Source organism: Hemiscyllium ocellatum, chromosome 17 (assembly GCF_020745735.1).
Source record: "Hemiscyllium ocellatum isolate sHemOce1 chromosome 17, sHemOce1.pat.X.cur, whole genome shotgun sequence".
In the NCBI taxonomy this organism is placed as follows: domain Eukaryota; kingdom Metazoa; phylum Chordata; class Chondrichthyes; order Orectolobiformes; family Hemiscylliidae; genus Hemiscyllium; species Hemiscyllium ocellatum.
Genome location: NC_083417.1, coordinates 17,101,798 through 17,122,945, shown reverse-complemented (window position 1 = coordinate 17,122,945; position 21,148 = coordinate 17,101,798). Strand labels below are relative to the sequence as shown.

Genomic DNA, 21,148 nt, shown 5'->3' with positions numbered 1-21,148 from the left:
AATATTTTATTTATATATAGCGCGACAATCCGATTGGTCAATAAAAAATAGTTCCTTTGTACTTATTGGTACTGAAAGGCAGGTCCCTCGATTCTATTGGTCGATAAATATAGACCTACAATTCTATTGGTCTAGATAGGATTGATCCCTTACTGCTATTGGGCATTAAAATATGGACACCTCGCTACTATTGGTCCATAACAGAAGCCCCGCCCTCAAACTGTCACCGCCCGCGACTGAGGACTTTGCGACATTTTCTTTGACGGTTTACGGCGGTTGCCGGTGAATGGGCGCCGGGGCCTGGTGAGTGGAGCTGGTGCTGCCTCCAGAGCGTGCGGCGGGGATTCGGGTATCCGAGATCGGGGGAATGTGAGAGGCCGTGTTCCCCCATACCCCAACCCGAGGGAGAGAGAAAGGGAGCGGGCGGGCGGGTGATGACCGTGCGTTAACAGGGCGATCGAGTAACTCGAGGAGGCTTACTGAGGCCGGGCCTGAGGGAAGGAGAGAAAGCGGCGGCGTCGTCGTCGTCAGCACCACTACCCCCACCCCCCTCCCCCACACCCACCCCACCCCCCTCCCCCACCCCCACCCCCACACCCACCCCCCTCCCCCACCCCCAACTCCTACTCTTCCCCCAGCCCTCCCCCTCTCCCTCCCCCACCCCCACCCGCGGCCATGACCTTGTTCAGACTCACCACCCAGGCCTACTGCAAGATGCTGCTGCACGCCGCCAAGTACCCGCACTGCGCCGTCAACGGCATCCTGGTGGCCGAGAAGCACAAGAGGAAGGACGGCCAGCCCGTCCTCTTCGTGGACTGCGTCCCCCTCTTCCATGGCACCCTGGCCCTCGCGCCCATGCTGGAGGTGGCCCTGACTCTGGTAAGAGAAGAGCAGCGCGCTCAGAGGGAAGCTGCTGGGGACTCTCTCTTCCCCCCACCCCTTCCCCAGCAGCAGGCCTGGCAGCATCGGAGTCCTCGGCTAACCTCTTGTGGTTCATGTTGTGCCAAGGGGACGTTGCTGCCAGAGTCTGGAGTACCTGTATGAGAGGGGGTCGAGAGGAAGGAGAGGCTTTCTTTTTTTTTGTACTCGGAAATGTCACTTTTATCCCCCCCCTTCTCCCTCTCCTCCCCGTTCAAAATGTTAACCTATCTTCGCCTCACCTGTTCAGGATTTCCAGCATTTTCCATAAACCTGCAAACATCTGCACACCAGTGTCATCACTAGAATTTCATGTGTAAATGTTTCCAAGTTGGAATCTCTTTGATTTGCTGTATGTGATGTGTCTAAGTGCTGGTGGGGGATGTAATCTCATCCTACCTAAATACAGGTCTTTGCAATTCCACACTGTTCCTAGCGAAGTAGTTTGTGTTGAGTTGTTGTATTTTTGATTACTTTCACATTGTTTAGAATGACACCTGGAGGTCTTGATTCAGTATGTACTGAATCTGCCTCTCATCCAGAAACTTCAAGTCCTGGCATAGACTTTGGTCACAGCATGTTTTTACATAAAGCTGTCAAACAGCTTTTCAACCTACAGATTCAAATGGCCAGTTTGAGCAGGTATCTGATGGAAAGAAGTGTTGGCATCTCTGTTGTCATTATTTGTAACTAGTTTATAACATGCACAAAAAATTACATTACTGTCGTAAAACCAAACAATTGCAGGTGCTGAAATCTGAAATAAACAAAAACAAATTGCTGGAGAAACTCAGCCTGCATAGTAGCATCTGTAAAGAGAAAGTTAACCTTGAGTCCTGTGACCCTCCAGAGCAATGAAGGGTCATATGAAAGAAAGATCACTGGACATAAAAGTTTTTACAGATGCACCAAACATACTGAGTTTTTCAAGCAATTTGTTTTTGTTTGTTACTGTAGTAACTTGGGTTCTCTGTGATTCCTGAAAAATAACTACCTTTTGCTGATTGGTTGTCTTAGCTGTGAAGAGGGTGTTTCCTCTTGCAGGAGAATCTAAAACTAGGGGTCACTCCGTTAAAAGAGAAGTGGGGTGTTTTTGTTTGAGGATTGAGAGTCTTTGAAACTCTGCTTCCAAGTGACGTTTAGGAAGAGAGTCCTTGAATATTTTATAGTCAGAGGTGCATTCAATCCTTGTTAACTGTTCCTGTCCTTGGTTATCAGGGATAGGGGAGAATGCAGATTTGAGATTATAATCAGATTAGCAATGATCAGATTGAATGCTGGAGCTGAATGGCCTTCCCCACATATAATTTATAGATTCATAACTAACATTTCTGTACCTCATTTGCCTCCTTACTAGTGGGTAGTGTCACCAGCAAACATGACATTGGTTCCACTTGGTGCTGACAACCAGTTCTAATTGCTTTTCAATTCCATTTGAAAATAATCATTTAAGGATTAAGTCTTGGATGAGTCACTATCTCCTTCAGATGATCACAAGGATGACCAAAGCAATCCATTTAGATTTCTGGCTAAGGATAAAATGGTGGCTGTCAAAAACTCAAATTTAAGGAGTCATCTGAGCAGTGAATTAAATGAAGTCTGGATGTTGAGCTGAAATTAGTGCCACTCTTGCTTAATCCTTGCTGCACTGATACCTTAAAGTCAGAGTTGAATAGCATGTAACAGACGCTTTGAGCCAACTCGTCCATACTGTCCTAAATCAATATAACCCCATTTGCCATCATTTGGCCCATATTCTTCTAAACCCTCCCTATTCACATACCCATCCAAATGTCTTTTAAATGTTGTAATTGCACCAGCCTTAATCACTTTCCCTAGCAGCTCATTCCATACACACACCACACCAGCAACACATTTTCAGCTCTGATCCCCAGCATCTGCAGACCTCACTTTTTACTCTGTGTGAAAAGGTTGTCCTTTAGGTCCCTTTTTATATCTTTCCTCTCTAATCTTAAACTCTAGTTTTGGACTCCCCTGTCCTGGAGAGAAAATAAACTTGACTGTTCATCTATCTATGCCCTTCATGATTTTATAAACCTCTGTAAGGTCACCCCTCAGCCTCCGATGCTCCAGAGAAAATAGCACCAGCTCTATTTAGCCTCTCCCTATTAACTCAAACCCTCCGTCCCAGCATCCTCCTCCCAAGCTTTTCTGCACCCATTCAAGTTTAATAACATCTTTCCTATAGCAGGGAAACCAGAATTGAACACATTATTCCAAGAGCGGCCTAAGCTATTCTACACACCCACAGTAGGACGTCCCAACTCCTATACTCAGTGTACTGACCAATAAAGGCAAGCGTACCGAATGCCTCCATCACTCCCCTATCTACCTGTGACTCCACCTTCAAGGATCTATGAACATGCAGTCCCCAAGGTATCTCTATTCGGCAATGCTTCCCAGCACCCGACATTAAGTGTATAAGTCCTACCTTGATTTGCCTTACTAAAATGCAACACCTCGCATTTTGTGATAAGTAGGCACTTTTAAAGATAAGTGGATTTTTAACAGCATGATAGGTCTCCTCTACTCCAGAGCAACTTCTCTAATGTTGAAAATGTGGAGTCTTATTCCTCTACCTTCAATTATTGGACATTTTCTTCTAACTTTCTTAATCACATCTTCCTTTCCACTTTTCTCTTTTCAATTATTTTTAAGGGCATTGACGTTGAATTAAAACTACTGGGTATAGATTAATCTCAGTTTGTTCAATTTGATTTGGTCGAGATCTGATGATGATCAGTTCCCCAGATTTCCTGTAGAGGGCGGTGTACTGTTTCCAGTGTCTAACTCCTGCAAGTTGCAGTGAACAAAACCCAGTCAGGGGATGGATGGAAAAAACAAGTGATCTTCACTTACTGCTGACCACAACATCCAGGGTTCATTTTGGTGCTTGTCAAATGTGATTCAGAGCTGAGCTTTAACCCCTGTATCGTCTGCAGCTGCAAATTCATGTATTTCCACATATTTCATTTGACCATATCAGTTGTTTTCTTCTCCTATCCCACCACCCCATGTGTTACATCAGTTGTCATGTGTAGTAACACCCTAATACTGGGTTCTCCTCTTCTTGCTAGTTGTCCAGATCTCCATTCTGTTCCACATTAAGCTCCATATGACAATCTACATTGGTATTCTGTTGCTCAAAATGCTATTTCTGTCACTCTTAAAATATCGTTATTGCTTGACACCCTCCCTCCCTTACCTAAATACTGTTCTCCAACCAGACATCTTCCTTTTTTAGCTGTTGCCACCTGAGTATCTTCTCCCTCCTCCTTTCACCCTGGTTTTTGAAGGCAGACGTTTAATGCTTTTGTAGGAGTCTTCATATTTTATGGAATTCCCTCTAAATCTCTTAGTTCTCCGATTCATTGTAAACATTTTTCCAACACGAGTAGTTTCCTTTATCAGTCTTGCCTTGATCACTTTATCAAATCTGTCCTGTGGAGAAAGTGAGGAGTGGAGATCAGAGTCGAGTGTGGTGCTAGAAAAGCTTCATTCCTAATGAAGGGCTTATGTCCAAAATGACGACTCTCCTGCTCCTCTGATGCTACCTGACCAGCTGTGCTTTTTCAGCACCACACTCTTCAAATCGGTTCTGTGGTTAGGCATCCATGCTCCTTTTTTTTTATTTTGTAAAATGTTTTGAAAACTTTTGCCAAGTGTTGTAAATGCATGTTGTAAAATGGTCTAAAGTATTGCTATCAATGCTGATTAGGTCAGTATCTGTTGTATATCCGTAATTGTCCCAAAGAAGGCAGTGGTAAGCTACTTTCTGAACCACTGATGATGGGAGGCACCCTCATTGCTGTTGGATAGGAAGTTCCAGAATTTTGACTCCGCGACAGTGGTATACCTCCAAGTCAGGATGGTATGTAGCTTGGAAGAGAACTTGCAGGTAGGTGGTGGTAGTCTTGTGCACCTGCTACCTCCTGGTTGAGGTCATGGGTTTGGAAAATGCTGTTTGAAGAACCTTGAATCGGATTTAGAAATGATGCTCTCTGCTGCCACTTTGAGGGGATTGCATATTGAAGTAGGTATATGAGTTCCCAATCAAACTGGTTGCTTTGACCAGGATGTTGTCAAGCTGTTTGAAGCTTTGCTCCTCAGGTAATTAAGAATAGTCTATCACACTCTTGACTTGTGTCTTTTAAGATGATGTACAGACTTTGTTGTGATAAGGTGTCTCATGAGAAGTCTAGTCCAGGATATACATGGAATTGATATTGATGGCCCCCCACTAGATTGGCTGACTGAATTGGGGTAGGTTGCGGGGGGAAGCATTGGGTTTGTGTTGTAGTGCTTTCACAGATCCGTCTCTGGAGGGAAGTTGATGTGGCAGTAGGCACTTTCACATGTTGCAGCTGGGAGCTATAGCATGAATGACCAGGTATTTCTCCTGCTCTTACTGCCAGTCATTCGTGTATGTTGGTACATGTAACTGGGAATTATTCTGAATGAAAGGATGTATAAAGTGCAGTCCCACAGTGAGCTGAGCTCAATGGACTTAACCAGCGATGATGAATTTAGATCGAATAGGGATGTGGGCAGAAATTTTCTATCTGCAATTTTAATGCAGATAACTAGTTTTTATATTTTGGGAATATAGGACAGCCAAAGCAATACAGAATGAACAGGGAAATTATTGACTGGTGAAATGAGATCAGCATCTCCTCTTTAAGCCAAATCATGTTAAATTGCAAAAGACAGTGTAGATCCAAACCATTCTCAATTGAACAATGCCAAGGCCTTTGAATTCTGCACAAGTCTGGTACTCACACTCTCAGAATGATGTGACTGAACTGGGCAAGGTACCATGAAGAACTAACGTATAAGGGAACTGAGAGAAAACATGTTCACTGTTTTGGATTTCTTAGTGAAGCAGAGGTTTGGATATGATTCAAGATTCTCAAATGAATAAACTGAAGTCAAGAGCCAATTACTAAGGTGAGAATTGGTTTACTTAGGTAGGTTTGTTGTGGGGTTGGGGGGGGGTGGCAGGGTGGTGGCAGAAAAGATCTGCTTCAAGGAATATATTGCTGAGTAAAATTGTTGGGACCAGTACCTTCTTCTTAAAATAACTGAAAGTTAGGCAAGTTTCTTTGGATGAGAATTGACATAAGCTGCAGATGCTGGGACTCGGGATCTTCTAATCACTCTATTAATCACATGGAAACTGGATAATGAATTAGGGTCAGAGAGGGTATCACACTGACAAAACGGTAAAGCATATTAGATGTCATTTTCTCAAACATTATGACAATAACATGTTTTTGTTACAACTGTTTAACCTCCCTGATAACTCCACCTTTTCAGACAGCCCCTTACGTGTGCTCTCTTGCAATGTGCTCTGTCCTATGTCCTCCGTTAGTTTTTTTTTAATGGCTTGTGTAAACCTAGCTAGTTACTTGAAAATACTTGCCATGTTTGCACATCAGCGCTAATGTTTCTGCTACTCCAGCTAAGTCATGTTCAGATGTAACACACAATCCTTCTCTCCTTTAGGATCCTCCTAAACTGTTCAAGTCCACAGTTTCATCTAAACCTTCCTACTGTCAATCAGTAAATAGCTTGTGCTAAATAATTTTTCATTCTTGACAGAACACTTCTTCACTCCACTTCCTCTTTCATAACCCTTTTCCTACTCTACACAGTTGCCTCCTTGATTTTGCCATCTGAAATTTGTCAAGATGATCACAATCCATCATAATTGCCCAGGTTTGTTATTGAATAGTGCCTCCATTCACTGACCACGCTTTTTGCCTTGGAAGGCAGTTATCCTATCCCCCAAATATTGTGCATGTTTTCACTCTACCTCCAGTTTAATCCTTTGCTCCTTTTCTTTTAAAAATGGCAGTATAATATCATTCAGTCCCTGGAGTCATTTCTGCCATTCATATATTGTGGCTGATCTGTCTTTAATTGCTTCTATGCACCTTGGTTACATTGCCCTTCATATTCTTTAGACCATAGAGTGCTGCTCAATCCCTGACCTTCATTTTCCGGGATCAAAGCAAGCATTCGCCTCAATCATAGAATTAGCACTCCTCCATCACTTCACATTCAGTCCTGTCCCACCTGATTTCTGCACTGGTCATAGTGCTAAAGTTTACAACAGCCAAAGTAACATTTGATCCTGTGGAACTGTCACTGCTTTTCACTCTCTTCTCTGCTATCCCTGTGTTGCTTTTGAGATTGTTGGGTAACCCTGTCCATTTCTTCCATTTCTCTTCTGCAGTCCCATCTCTACCCCTCAAATATTGCGAAACAGCAATGTTCCTCTGCTTCTCTGTTCATGTTGTATGTATGTTTGCCCTTGCCAACTCAATCCAGTCTCTATTTAAAAGCCTCAAGATTTTGTAGGATTTTCTCTGGAAATTGGAGAGCCAAAGAGTTGTGAAATATAATGCATGAAATAAAATACCGTATGTTTTTTTTCTCTCATAACTGCTGTTACTATACAGAAAGCTATTTTCTAAATTTCTTTTATTCATTTTGCTTTCAGGTTGACTCTTGGTGCAAAGAGAATAACTACATAATAGCAGGATATTACCAGGCAAATGAGCGTATGAAGGACACCAGGTGTGTAAATGTTTTGATGGATGTGGGATGAGCTATATTGTACCAACAAGTTTTAAAAGTCTTAAGCTTAAATTTGATAACATTTTAATTAAAAGTTTCACATTTCTCTGCCTGTTACCCTCTTTGATTAGGGAGGATGGTTGATCAATTCCTGTGAATGAGATTCAGCAACTGATGTACCTGAAATGTACAAAAACAACATGCTTGGCTTGGCTTCCTGTTTGTTATTGGATTATGTACCCAAGAGAGCAGAGGGGGGGTAAGATGATTCACAAGCTCAATATTTTAAAAAAAACTACATCCCATGGGCTCAGCACCCAAAGGTCCATGAATGCACCTCTTGAGTCACTGTTTGTGCCTTTCTTTTTGTTTTGAGTTGGAGACACTTTAGGAAGGTTTGTGCAACTGTGTCACAGTTCACACTTTGTAGTACCTGTAATCACTACATATTGAGTGTTGAAACAGGAATGATTTCTGGGCTGGGTGCTAGCAATTAGCAGGAAGCAGTGAAGTGGAGAGGTTACAAAAGTTATAGGCATCTGCTGGCATTGTTAATAAGCAGTGCTCTGCAAGATAGGGACTTGGGACGGATTAAAGATTTCCCAAGCTTTGTCAATGTTTCTGACGATTCCGTGTACAGCCTTTGCTTGTTCTGACAGGCAAATGCCCAACACCTTTTTTATAAGAGGTTTGTTTGGGGAATTTTATAATTATGCTGAACCAGAGGAAAACACACTTAATGTGTGATCTAAACATTGAGTTTTTGTGTTCGTAAACTGAGACCAGTTTTTTAATATTCTAAAGGGCTAGATGTGGACCAGGAGCAGACACATCCTGGAGTCTAATTCTGTGACTATTATTTAACAATCACTGAACAGATTCTTGATTGTTTGCTCGATAATATTGTCAAAGGCCTGATACCAACTGATGTGTTTCTGTTATGAGCTTTTTTAAAAAGTAGAATCAAATGCAAAGCCAATCCTTTCATGTTCTCGTAGTCCAATCTTGTGATTTTAAATCTCTTTCCTCTGTTTCTGTTGAATGTATCAACCAGATTGCCTGCTACAGGCCTGTGTTCACACCATTATTTTCTATCTTCTATTTCTGATTATTTGGGTTTAGTTTACCTGCAAGTCTTTGCATATGTGGTCTCATGATTACAATTCTCCCAGTACTCAAGATTGTGTTTTTAAATGTTTGACATGCTGAAATATTACTTTCTGAGAAATGAGTCTTAATGGAAAGTAAGAAATACTTGAGTAGATCCCAGCATGACACCCTACACTTCATGTTTTGTGTCAGATGTTTTGATTGTGGTATAATTCTGAAGACTTGATCCCACAACAAAAACCACTGCTTCATTTGTACTTGGCAACATTAATCTAAGTATTGTGCCTTCATTATCAATTTAAATGCTTTAGTCTTTTACCTCTTTTCGGATGAAAGGTTTAATATTATGTCTGTGTACACCACCTGCACAGGCTGCTCACACAGAATATGTGTAGGGATACTGTTGATCTAAAATTTGGGTGGGGGGGGTAATAAAATAGTCACACTGGTTTCGAGGTATACATTTTAAAGACTTAATTTGTGTTTGCATTGATGTTGCAGTGCTTTCACAGTTTGTTGATCTTCCCTCCTGGGGACTGTGCTTCAAACCATTGTCTCCTCTGAGGATCTTATTGTGAAATAGTTCTAATAGGTACAGATCCACAGTCTTGAGACCTGACTGCATCCTTGGCCATTTACTCTATTCTGGTTAAATCAATTCAATGTGAAATGAGAATAATTGCATTTTTGTAAGTTTGTATTTTAGAATAATTGCCATGAGTATTCAGTAATGCCAATGAGTGTCCAGTGTTTTTATTTTGCCCCAACAGTGATGCCTTGTACATTTCTGACCCCAGTTCTGAAAAACCTGCAGCGTGTGTCAGGCTGATAGTTTTGTTGTAATTTCCATCTTTTTTTTGTTTGCAGCCCAAACCAGGTTGCTGAAAAGGTTGCCTCTCGGATTGCAGAAAACTTCAATGATGCTGCCCTAATCATGGTACAGTATTGTGCGATTTTCTCGTATCTTGCTGCACAAGTTGCAGAGGAAGAAGTGTTAATTCAGTGTGTTGACTTTCAAGACAGTTACTGAAATGTCAGCTTTGGGGTACTGGTCTTTGGAAAACGTTCAAATATGGATTGAAATAGATAATAGATGCAGGAGTAGGCCATTCAGCCCTTTGAGCCTGTACCACCATTCATTATGATCATGGCTGATCATCCACAATCATTATTCTGTTCCTGCCTTATCCCCATAATCCTTAATTCCACTATCTTTAAGGGCTGTATCCATCTCTTTCTTGAAAGTATCCAGAGACTTGACCTCCACTGCCTTCTGGTGCAGAGCATTCCATATATCCACTGTTCTCTGGGTAAAGAAGTTTCTCCTCAACTCTGTTCTAAATGGCCTACTCCTTAGTTTTAAACTGTGTTCTCTGGTTCTGGACTCACCCATCAGCAGAAACATGCTTCCTGCCTCCAGTGTGTCCAATCCTTTAATAATCTTATACGTTTCAATCAGATCCCCTCTCATCCTTCTAAACTCGAGTGTATACAAGCCCAGTCACTCCAATCTTTCAACATCTGATAGTCCCACCATTCTGGGAATTGACCTCGTGAACCTCAATAGCCAGAATGTCCTTCCTCAAATTTGGAGACTAAAACTGCACATAGCGCTCTAGGTGCGGTCTTACCAGGGCCCTGTACAAATTCTGCTTTTGAACTTGATCATATTTGAAACCCAACTTCTGGATTTCATTTCCACTCTGGCAGATCTTCATGGGCACTGGGGCAGGGTATTGGATCACTGCCAGTACTTGTAGTTGAGCAAGTCTGAGCTGATTCAAGAGAAGGGAAAACTAAGTTTTCATCCATTTCGGATATTAATCTACAGGGTTGTTTGTAATATTTGACTTCTAGTGCTAAGTCTTATCCTTTTTTTAAATAGGTGGACAATCACAAATTTACGATGGAGTGTGAAGAACAATCAATTGTAGTATATGAACACCATGAAAATAAATGGCGATGCAAAGACCCTAACATGTGAGTTTTTACTCCAATGAAATAGACAAGGGTATTGAACTTGTGTTGTGCAATGTATTGTTACAGATGGTGGATTTCTTGTTTGGTTTCATCAGCAATGGCTTAGTGAGAGCACTCTTTGATTCAAAAAGTGATTTAAATGAAGTCCTACTCTATAGAGTGGAGCAGAAAATCTGATGGAGCATTGCACTGTCCAATAAGACTGAAAGATATACTGTCCCCTCAAATAGGTTTGACCTGGCATTCCTTGGAGAACAGGGGAATTCAGCCAGTGTGCTGGCCCCATTTATATCTTCACTAATATGACTTAAACACAGTTTAGTATGTGTTTTTTGTCATTGCTGTTTGTGGGATCTTTATGTGCAAATCAGCTGCCAATTTTTCCGACATATTTCACAGCCAGTTTTTAAGTACTGTGACAAAGTTAGGATATCTGAGGATGTGAAAGGAGCTCGTTTAACTGCAAGCTCTCTTTCTAGTCCTTTAAAAGTGAAAGCTAATAGTATAGATGTGAATAGTTTACACAGATTAAGCACTCTGCAGAAGAGGCTGTTGTACATATCAGGGGAAATGGCCTGCTTTAAAGTAACACATTAGAAATTGATCATCAAATAATTTATAAAACTATGATCTAGGATTTGCTAACGAGAATATTTGCTTTTAACTTGAATAAGTCGGTGCCTACGTCTTTAAAAAAATATATATGCATCTGCTCCTGTTCTGAATTCTAGGGACCAAGTAATTTTTCTTTGAATTTTCTGGATTATAGAATGCCCTAACCACAAAGAGGGAAACTGGAAAGCACTATATGTCTAAATATTTACCTAAGTGATTAAATGTTACATAACACAAAAATTGGTTAAAATAACAACAAAAGTCCTGAAAATGCTCGGGTTTTGCAGCACCAATGGAAAAATTAACTTCACGTTTCAAGTCTTTGATCTTTTAGAATTGAGCAAAGTTGCATATGTTGAGCAAGGGATGGGTAGCACAAGGATAAAAGATGGGAGAGATTCAATGACAGAAAAGCTAGCCTTCCAGGGCCAAAGGTGTCAGGGTACCAAAGCATAAAAGGTGTACCTGGAGCAGGTGTGCTGCTGACTGGGACTAAAACATGTGTAAAAGACACAAACAAGCCATTCCACTCTGCAAAATGTCTCCAAGAGCTCTGCAAATGTGACCATGAGGTTTTAGGCACTTTGATTTTCCATTGTGCTCTTAGTATTAGAATTAGCTTTATTGTTGCATGTATTCACATGGCTATTGGAAGGATATTGTCAAACCTGAAAGGGTTCAGAAAAGATTTACAAGGATGTTGCCAGCATCAGAGGATTTGAACTGCAGGGAGAGGCTGAATGGGCTGGGGCCATTCCTCCTGGAATGTCAGAGGCCGAGGAATGACTTTATCAAGGTTTATAAAATCGAGGGGCATGGATAGGATAAATAAACAAGTCTTTTCCCTGGCATGGGGGAGTCCAGAACTAGAGGGCATAAGTTTAGGGTGAGAGGGGCAAGATATAAAAGACCAAATGGATAACTTTTTCATGCAGAGTTGGTGCGTGTGGAATGATCTGCCAGAGGAAGAGGTGGAGGTTGTTACAATTGCAGCATTTAAAAGGCATCGGGATGGGTATATAAATAGGAGGGGTTGAGGGATATGGGCCAAGAGATGGCAAATGGGACTAGAATAGTTTAGGCTATCTGGTCAGCATGGACGAGTTGGACCAAAGGGTCTGTTTCCATGCTTATAATTCTGCTGAGTACAGTGACCAATTTACAAGTTGTCACTTGCAGCACCATCTTAGTACAAATGTACTGAGATAAAGATTCTGAAGCACAAATTCTTCGGGAAAATTTTAAAAAATAAAGCAATAAAAAGCCCAGTATTGTAGACCTTCACAGCATTCCTAGGTACAAAAGTACAAAATCAAAGAAGTAAATTAGAAAATGAAAGTGTTCAAAATAAGTCGTTCCACCTGGCAGACTGCTCCTGATTCACCTCTAGGCCAGGGGGCTGTGCGGAGGCTGGAATGTAGCATTCAGCAATTTCAGACATAATCTCTTCCCCATTTGTTTTCCATTCCCACTTCCTTTGGTTTTTCTTGCATTCAGCCAGCAACAGGCTAGTAATCACATTTTTTTTTGGTTTTCTTCACAATCTCCAATCCCTTTAGGACTAGAGAACCATCTGTTCTGTCTTCCACCCAATCACTGACCGACCTTTTCCTCCTCGTTACACCCACACATTAAAATATATTACATATCTACTTTTCCAGCTTCTAATAAAGGATCACATACCTGAATTGTTAACTGCATCTTACTCCACAAATATTGTCTAATCTGATGACTATTTCCATCCATTTGTGTTTTGTATCAGATGTCCAGCATCCACTGTTTATTTTTTTGATAAAGAATTTATTTTACTGATCCAAATACAAAAATCTTATTTCCGTGACCAAAGTACTGTACTAAAACAATGCTATGGGCACACTCAATTTCCACGGAACTGATCTTTCCAAACAATGGGTTTCTGAACTGAAGAGATTTACCTCGGAGGGCCTCTGAATTTACTATTCTTGTGCCTTCCTTTATATGGAAGTTCTATGTTTTATTTTAAAAAGAACTTGTCTCTGCTCAATAACAGTGAAAGGTGCATTTGGTCATACATTAATATTAAACCCCTAGCCATGTCCTAATCTTAATTTACCACATGCAAAACTATATTTTTAGTTTCATAGAAGTAAGTGCAAGACTATATGGAGAAACCTTTGCTCATTTCAATCATTTACAGAAATAAGCTTGTGATATGGTTTCTGTAGGAATACATTTTTTTTTGGCAAGTAAATAGGATATACTGCTTGAAGTAAGGAACAAGTAAAGTATTAAACACTGACCTTCGTGTGGTAGATGTTTCTAAGTTGGGAAATAAAATGTCAAAGATGAGAATAAGTGGAGAAGCTAACGTTTAGCATGTGTTTTTTTTAATGGCAAGTAGTTGAAGGTAAACAGATTTTTTTTATCTTTTTAAAAAAAATCTGAAAGTATTTTTCATGGCTTGAAAGAAGCAGGAGGCAATATTTTTAGTTTTAGTTTAGTCAAATCTGACAGTTGGATCCTGAAAACACATTTGTCAGATGTCATAAACCACTATTGGTCTTCAATGATTTAAAAGTTCTATGGATTTTTTAACTGGTGTTTTGAGTTCTTTATTTTGGGTACATCTTTCCTTCAATAAAAGGTATTTTCTTCCACATTTGAAGAAAAGACATTGGTTAGTCTTGTACACTCTTTAGTCTGAATTTTGACACTAAGACTTGGTGGGGAAGAAGGAAGCTCATTCTTTAGGGGTAATAGGATTGTAAGGACATGTTCTCCATCACTAATTGATACCACCTGGAATGAACTATGCATTTTCAACTTGTCATGTTTTGTGTGCATTTAGTTGATTTTTTTGTTTCTTTTGCAGTGATTTTTGTGAAGATTGGTCAGAGGTGCAGCGAATCACAAACTGTCTCCTGGATGGTAAATCCTATGACTCCTTAGTGGATTTTGATAACCACATGGATGATCTCAGGAATGACTGGACAAACCCAGAGATCAACAAAGCTATTCTTCACCTTTGCTGAGACAGCTTTCTAAGAATGTTCTAGGGCATTTTTTGGTAGCTGGGGACCTGCAGCTGCTTTTGACTGCAAAGGGTGACCCTTAATGAATGTGAAACCTGATGAGTGCTAATTCACTAAAGAACGGAAACAATAAGCATACCAGCATACTGTGCTGAGAGATAAGATTTATGCCTTCTAATAATTGAGCCATAGATCTCTTGGTATTCACAGCAGGACAATAAGTTTGTGATGAAATAACATTTTAGTTAATAGTTTCAGTCATAAATCAAACTTTGGGTATTTCAAAAGGAGACAAGTGAATTATGTGTAAGTTTTTAACATTTGCACCCTCAACATTTTTGTCTGTTTAAAATGAAATACTTTTAGAATATTTGATTAAATGAAAGTTTAAACTCCTTGTCTGAATATCCTGCAGCATGTTTGGTTAATTTTATTACTGTAGTTGCTCATGTGATTCAGCCCCAATTTGAGATTTGACTCTAATTTGCAAATAAATTGGTGGGGTGATAACAGAAAAAGATATCCACTATTTTTTTTTCTCTCACTAAAATAATGGCATTATTTTTGCCATGCAGCTTAAGCGTGTATGAAATGGAAAAACTCTTACCTAGACACAGGTACTCAAAATTGAATAAGTGGAGGATTCAATTCCATTTGGTATAAAAGTGCAATGGTGTATGTTGCAATAAATTAACTGCAAAATTAATGTGATTTGAATTTAATACAATAATTGTACTTAAAGTACTTCACTAGGTGTGAAACATTTTGGAAAGTTCTAACTTTGTGAAATATTGTATAAATGAGAGTCTCCAAATGTTTTCACATTTGCAAAATATTCAGTACAGTTACATTTTTTAAATTTGTAACTGAAATCCTAGATATAACAGCACCAAAGTCTGAACTTTGAATTCTTGAAATTGCACCCAACATTGCAAGTCACTGGCTGCACAACCATTAGACATCTGTATGAATAAGAGTCCTATCCTTTGTGTTGTAAAAACGTTAACATTTTTATTTAAAGCTCCATGAATGAAACCATCTTATAATAAAACATCTGTGCAGGTTTAGTTTAAAATGTACTATAAGTTTCATCCATGAGATTATTTTCATGTTTCAACGTCAGCTTTATTTACCAACCAGCGTAATGCAGATTGCTGTACCTATATGTTACTTGTCTTCTGAGCAACTGACTTGTACATTATTTTTATGTTGAACAAATCCCATGGTACAGGATTGATTTAACATTGTTTTGAATTGGTTTTATTCTGTAATTATTTTGGTAGCTTCACATTATTCTGGCCATTTTGAGTGCAGGGGTGACAGCTTTCAAAATATAGTTTTCTCTTTTTGTTCCCCATCTCCAACGGTTAATACTGTATCACCGAGTAATAAGCTAAATGGTACAAATTATTATTTGAAGAATTGAATTTAATTTAAGTGCTTACTACAATTCTTATGCAGTTTGATTCCCTCCCATTACCCATTGTATAAGCTTGAGCTTTTTGTTGAACTGTCCCATTTGATCTTAAGGTCACTTCTGGGTTTTACAACTCTGGCCCGTGTTTGATTCTTAATCACAGATTTGTAGTACTTTCTGAACAGTACAGAAAGAACAATATCAAATCAAAGCATCAGTACATGGAACGTATATTTATGTTGACTTTGAGCTCGTGCCCTTTTCAAATTCTCTGTTCTCCAAATTTTTTTTTAAGTAAATGCATGGAATGTTCCAACTCTTCAGAACTGAACTTGCGTTTCTGTTTCTGTGGCAGTGTGGGAGATGAATAATGGAAACAGACGCCACTCTGCTGTTCATTTAAAACAATTTAAAACTAAAGGACATTGCATGTACAGTATTTGCATTTTTAAAATCACTGCCTCCAACCTTTTCATTAAGCAGGGCTGCCAGCAGTTGAGCTGCCTTTAGCCTTGTGACAAACTACTTTCAAACATTTGATTGTAAAAATGCAAAAATAATCCTGCAAATTTTCTTAGACTACTAAGTGGAGCATCCTAAACAGGGTTCCTATCTGATTACAGCACATCTGAGTACTAACGTATGGTTTCCCTGCTGCCTATACGTCAGGCATTGTAGCTCCAATCAGTGTTTGTAAAGTTGCTGTTTGTGACATTAGAAAAGATGCTTTAAGTTCTTGGTTGTGGGAACGGTTGCTCCTTTGGAATTCAGAGCCTGCCTGGTAGCAATAGATTGGAGATTGATTGATTAAATTTTCTCAGGATGGGAGCCTACCCACTTCTGAAAATGGTCCATCATGGCAAGTTGCTGGGTAGTTGGATTTGCTTTTGTTATTGTTGAAAGCATATTGCGACACAGCTTGTTGGTGTATCCATGATAGATTTGCATGACTGAGTTTGCCCTGCAGTTTTGTAATGAATGTTTACACAACACAATCCAGATGCACAGCTTCAGTTGCAGTCCTTTTGAGGTTGTGGGGACGAATTTTGATGTTCAGTGTCGCTTGTCTTTATCCTTTTTGGTGTTGTGACCTGCTATGTTTCTGGCACGGTTTTTATTTCAAATTTCAGAGTTGACCATTGTTCTTTTGGACAAGATTGCTCTACTGACTTTTATTTCCAAAGAATTAGCCCTTTAAAACAAGTGCAGCATTCACCTGAATTAGTTTTGTGCTGGTGGTGTTCTTTACAGGAGCAACCAAACTTAATCCTACTTGCCTATGACAGTGTCTAACTCTGCTGTCTCAAACCCGGGCAGGACAATGGACATAAGCTTTGCTCTGCAGTCACCTCATGCAGTTGAACTCTTAATTTCTATTGTAGTGCTGTGGTAACTCCCAAATTTGTTCACAACACTCCACAGATCTCCACCACCTTACCTGACAATTTGAAGTGTTGTATCAGTAGTGTACTTTAGCAGCAGTATTTTGTTAGAATCCTGATCTTCCTCCATCCCTGGGGTTGCTGTTTCTAAATTTAAAAATCTTTTCACACTTGAAAACAAATCGAGCTCTTCTGTCAGCAACTATCTCTCAAACTCCCATGATTTTTTTTTAATCTGGTTATTTCAAGCCTCTTGCAAATTGCTGCATTTTTCTGCAGCAGTGACTGTGCTTATTAATTATCAGTCAAGAGACTTGGGATGCCCCATTGTTGTGAAAGGCACTATATTAATGCATTTTTTTGTACACTATAATTCCTGAACTGCTGCATAGTGAGATGAATATTTTCACTTCCATTTAGTTTTATTTCACGTGTCTTTATGTACAAAGCCTCTGTATCTAGGTACTTGTAAATTGTTCCTGAAGAAGGGCTTATGCCCAAAATGCCGATTCTCCTGCTCCTTGGATACTGCCTGACCTGCTGCACTTTTCCAGCAACACATTTTTCAACTCTGATCTCCAGCATCTGCAGTCCTAACTTTCTCCTACTTGTAAATTGTGGACAGTGTAATTAGTTTATTTTCTTGTTAGGAGTTGGTCTAAGTGAATTATACATAATCACAATTTTCTTAAACCTCTCAGGCCATCCAAACTTAATGGGCAGAGTCTAATATAGCTCAGTGGAGTAGACATGGTGATGGGATAGTTAGGAGAATGAACATGAGTATCTACATCTAAAACATAGTAAGAAAGAATAAGTGTAGGCCATTTTTAGCCCACAAATCTGTTCTGCTGTTAGCGTGATCAGCCATGATCATATTAAACATTGTACTCGAGCTCTCTTTGTGGCCATTTTGAAGCATTTAGTTTCTAGAAACCTATTTGTTTTAATCTTAAATACATTCTTGCATATTGGCCTCCAGTGTCTCCTGTGGTAGAGAATTCCTCAATCACAACTCTCTGAAGAAATTTCTCCTTGTCTCAGGCCAAAATGACTTACCTGTATCCAGAGATCATGACTTGTTCTACACCCCAGCTGTGGAGAACATTATCCTGCATATCTAGTCTCTTCACACGTATCAATTTTGTTTCAATCCACTTCTCTCCTCCTCCTTATCTCTGCTGATTACATACCAAGTCAACTCAATCTCACCTTGAATGACCAATCAGCATGTGCCTTCACTGAACTTCCTCTGTCAAGTATATCTTTTTGATGTGGAGACACAATCCACATGGTCTCAGTAAGGTCTTGTACAGCTGCAGTGAAACATCCTTGCAGCTGTGTTCACTCCCCCTGTAACGCATACCAATGTTCTATTAGGAAGTCAGTCTGCTTGCTAATTCTGCAGCAGATTGATGGTGTCAGAAAACTATCCTTAGTGGGAGAATGAGGGTACTGTCAATTACACTCAGCAATGTGTCTCATTAATGAGCCGATAGGCATTGAGTGGTGGTTCAGGGTTTCAGTGGACTTGCATGGATATCTCATTCTTCTCATCCTGTGGAGCAAATCCTGTTGGCTTAGTTGTTAGTCCGTTGGATCCCTTGCTGTCAGGCATTCATGCTGTGGGTGCTGAAAGCCACCCACTGCCCTTGAATCTTACCCCATCTTTCTTTTTTTATTGCTCTTTCCAGGCAATGCAGCTGTCTCCAGGGATCTAGAACGATCCCTGGTAAAGGCCTCTGCATTACTTGCAGCAATCACTTGATAATGGGCCGTTGACTAGTGTTTGGCCTCTTGGACCAATTAGACAAGTGCAGACTCAGGAGCTAACATTAATTCTCCAGGTGGCTGGAGGAGTGAGGGAGGACAGTGCTATCTCAATGACTAAATTCTGCCCTCAAACTTGTTATTGATCCTTTTGTTACAAATGTCTTTAATACACAAGGTTGTTTGAACATGCAGTGGGTTGCCCGAGAGGGTTTGGCTGAAGCTGAACCTGTTTTATACTTGAAGGACAGCTGACTTGCAGAAATATTTGAAACCAGAAGGCACAGGATAGTGAGAATCTGTTCCAGTTGCTCTAGCACTTCAAACGTGGCCCTCTGTAAATGCTATGTATCTAACTTACACAGTCCTTGAATCCAAATTTGATGAAATTGATGGTTGTGCAAATACTCCACTAGTAAGCCTGAGTTTGAACCTCCGTCTTGATTGTTACTTGCATTTGTGTACTCAGTAAGGGATGGGTTCCATCTTTTGCATTTGCACTTCGATATGACCACCTGCTGAATTGTCTTGAAAATGTTGTAGTGTTTTTTTTTCTCTCAGGCTGGACCTGTATCTTGCTGCCTGAATAGGTTAATAATTAAAATAACCTTGTGACTAATGGGTTCCTCAAGTCCAAGTATCAACCTCCATTTTAATGAGCATCTTTTCAAATGGGTAAACTTCAAGTGTGGCAGTTTTAAAGATGTTTCATTGTACTTCACTGATACTCAATTATATGGAAGATACATAGACCAAATTGTAATACATTAATATCAATGCTGTCACTTTTTAAGACTGTGATGAAACCTCAATAAAGAATTGAAATGGAAATTTGACATTATTTACTAAATGTGCTACAAAGATTAATTTCAAGTTGGATAATTCAGCATGAAAAGAATCTGGAGTTATATATTTATTTGTAAATTTTGAAGAGCCTGGATTGAATATCAAGCCACAAAAAAACGAAGTGCAGGAGTTGAATCAAATGGAAAAAAAAATCTGTCAGTAATAAGACAGAAGCAAAATATTACAGAATTGGAACTCGGCAATGGAAACCAAAAAGGCCAGAAACGCTTGTTGCTGTGTGGGAGAGTGTAAAGATTTTTGGTTCATCTTTTGTCAGAATTGTATAAACATTGAAGCGAACTGTTTTAAATCAGTACTTCTGTTTGTTCTTCCTCACCCTTTACAACCTTTTAAGCTTCTCCACAGCTTAAAATCAGCTCTGTTATTATAGTTATCAGCAATCCTATTCAATATTTTCCCTCCACAAATGTATGAGCACTTCCAGCTTTTGTTCTTAGTGTGATAGAAAATTCAACAGCCTCTTGGTAATGTAATGTAATGTTTGATTTTCTGAGTTGCACAGAACCGGAGCTGTAATGTGACAATTGATCTTGAGGTAAGAGGGCATCTTGAGCTAAAGATGGGGGGAAGACATCAAGTTGCCCCTTCAGTTCCTAAACTAGTGAGTGTCTCCTGGAATGCATCAGGGCTGTGCTGTTACGTTTACAGTCCAATTATTATCTGTCTGTACTTTCCCACCCACATCAGCACCTTCATGTTCTTTGTAAAGAACATTTATAACAATGAGAACTTGAATATAATTATCAGGAAATAATTAACAAGCTCCAGGAAGGCTGAGGGGTGACTTAGAGTTTTTATTATTGAAGCTTCTAATAATTTTGGACAATGTACAATATGTGGGAAAAGCAACATACAGAACCATTATCCTTGTCACAGGAATCTGTGAACACTCCAAAAAAAAACATGTCAATCCAGAGAAGATTATGGAATTCTCCATCACTGAGTTTAGTTGAGGTGACCAGTATAAATATGTTAAGGGGATGAGACCAGCCAGCATATGAGGTGAAAGGAAATAGAGAGTTGGCCTGATGGTTAAGGATGGATGTTAAAAGTACAGCGTAAACGTATTGAATGGCTTATTTGTGTATTTTGGTGTACTTTGAGACTGAATAATTCCCCCACTAGGCCTAAAGGATAAGATATTTGTACAAATGTGTCCTGAGCTACAGCTATCTTTGGGTCAAGGAGGTGATATGGTTTTTATTTGGTTGAGATGATGAAATAATTCACTCATCTATACTAGAGAGATAGTTCTTAGGGCAAAATGGATTAAAGGTTATGGAGAGAAGGAGAGACCATGGTATGGAGTTGGGTATGAAAGTCACGATCATATTGTGACGATCAGAACAAGCTTGAACAACCAAAAGGCTTATTCCTGCTACTATTTTCTATGTTTGTGATAGGTATGTGGATGCAGTTGGATGTGTATGTGCTCTTGGTTTGTTTTAAGTATCAATAATTTAGTATTGCATTGG

General features: G+C 39.7%; 1 protein-coding gene across 1 annotated transcript; it reads left to right on the top strand.

Moving 5' to 3' along the window:
* Positions 1–253: 253 nt before the first annotated feature.
* emc8 (ER membrane protein complex subunit 8) lies at positions 254–14,556 on the top strand. The gene is made up of 5 exons (XM_060837592.1): positions 254–879; positions 7,445–7,521; positions 9,499–9,568; positions 10,517–10,611; positions 14,078–14,556. Exons 1-5 carry the CDS (start codon positions 676–678, stop codon positions 14,235–14,237), a joined length of 606 nt encoding a protein of 201 aa, XP_060693575.1. The 5' UTR covers positions 254–675; the 3' UTR covers positions 14,238–14,556.
* Positions 14,557–21,148: the final 6,592 nt, after the last annotated feature.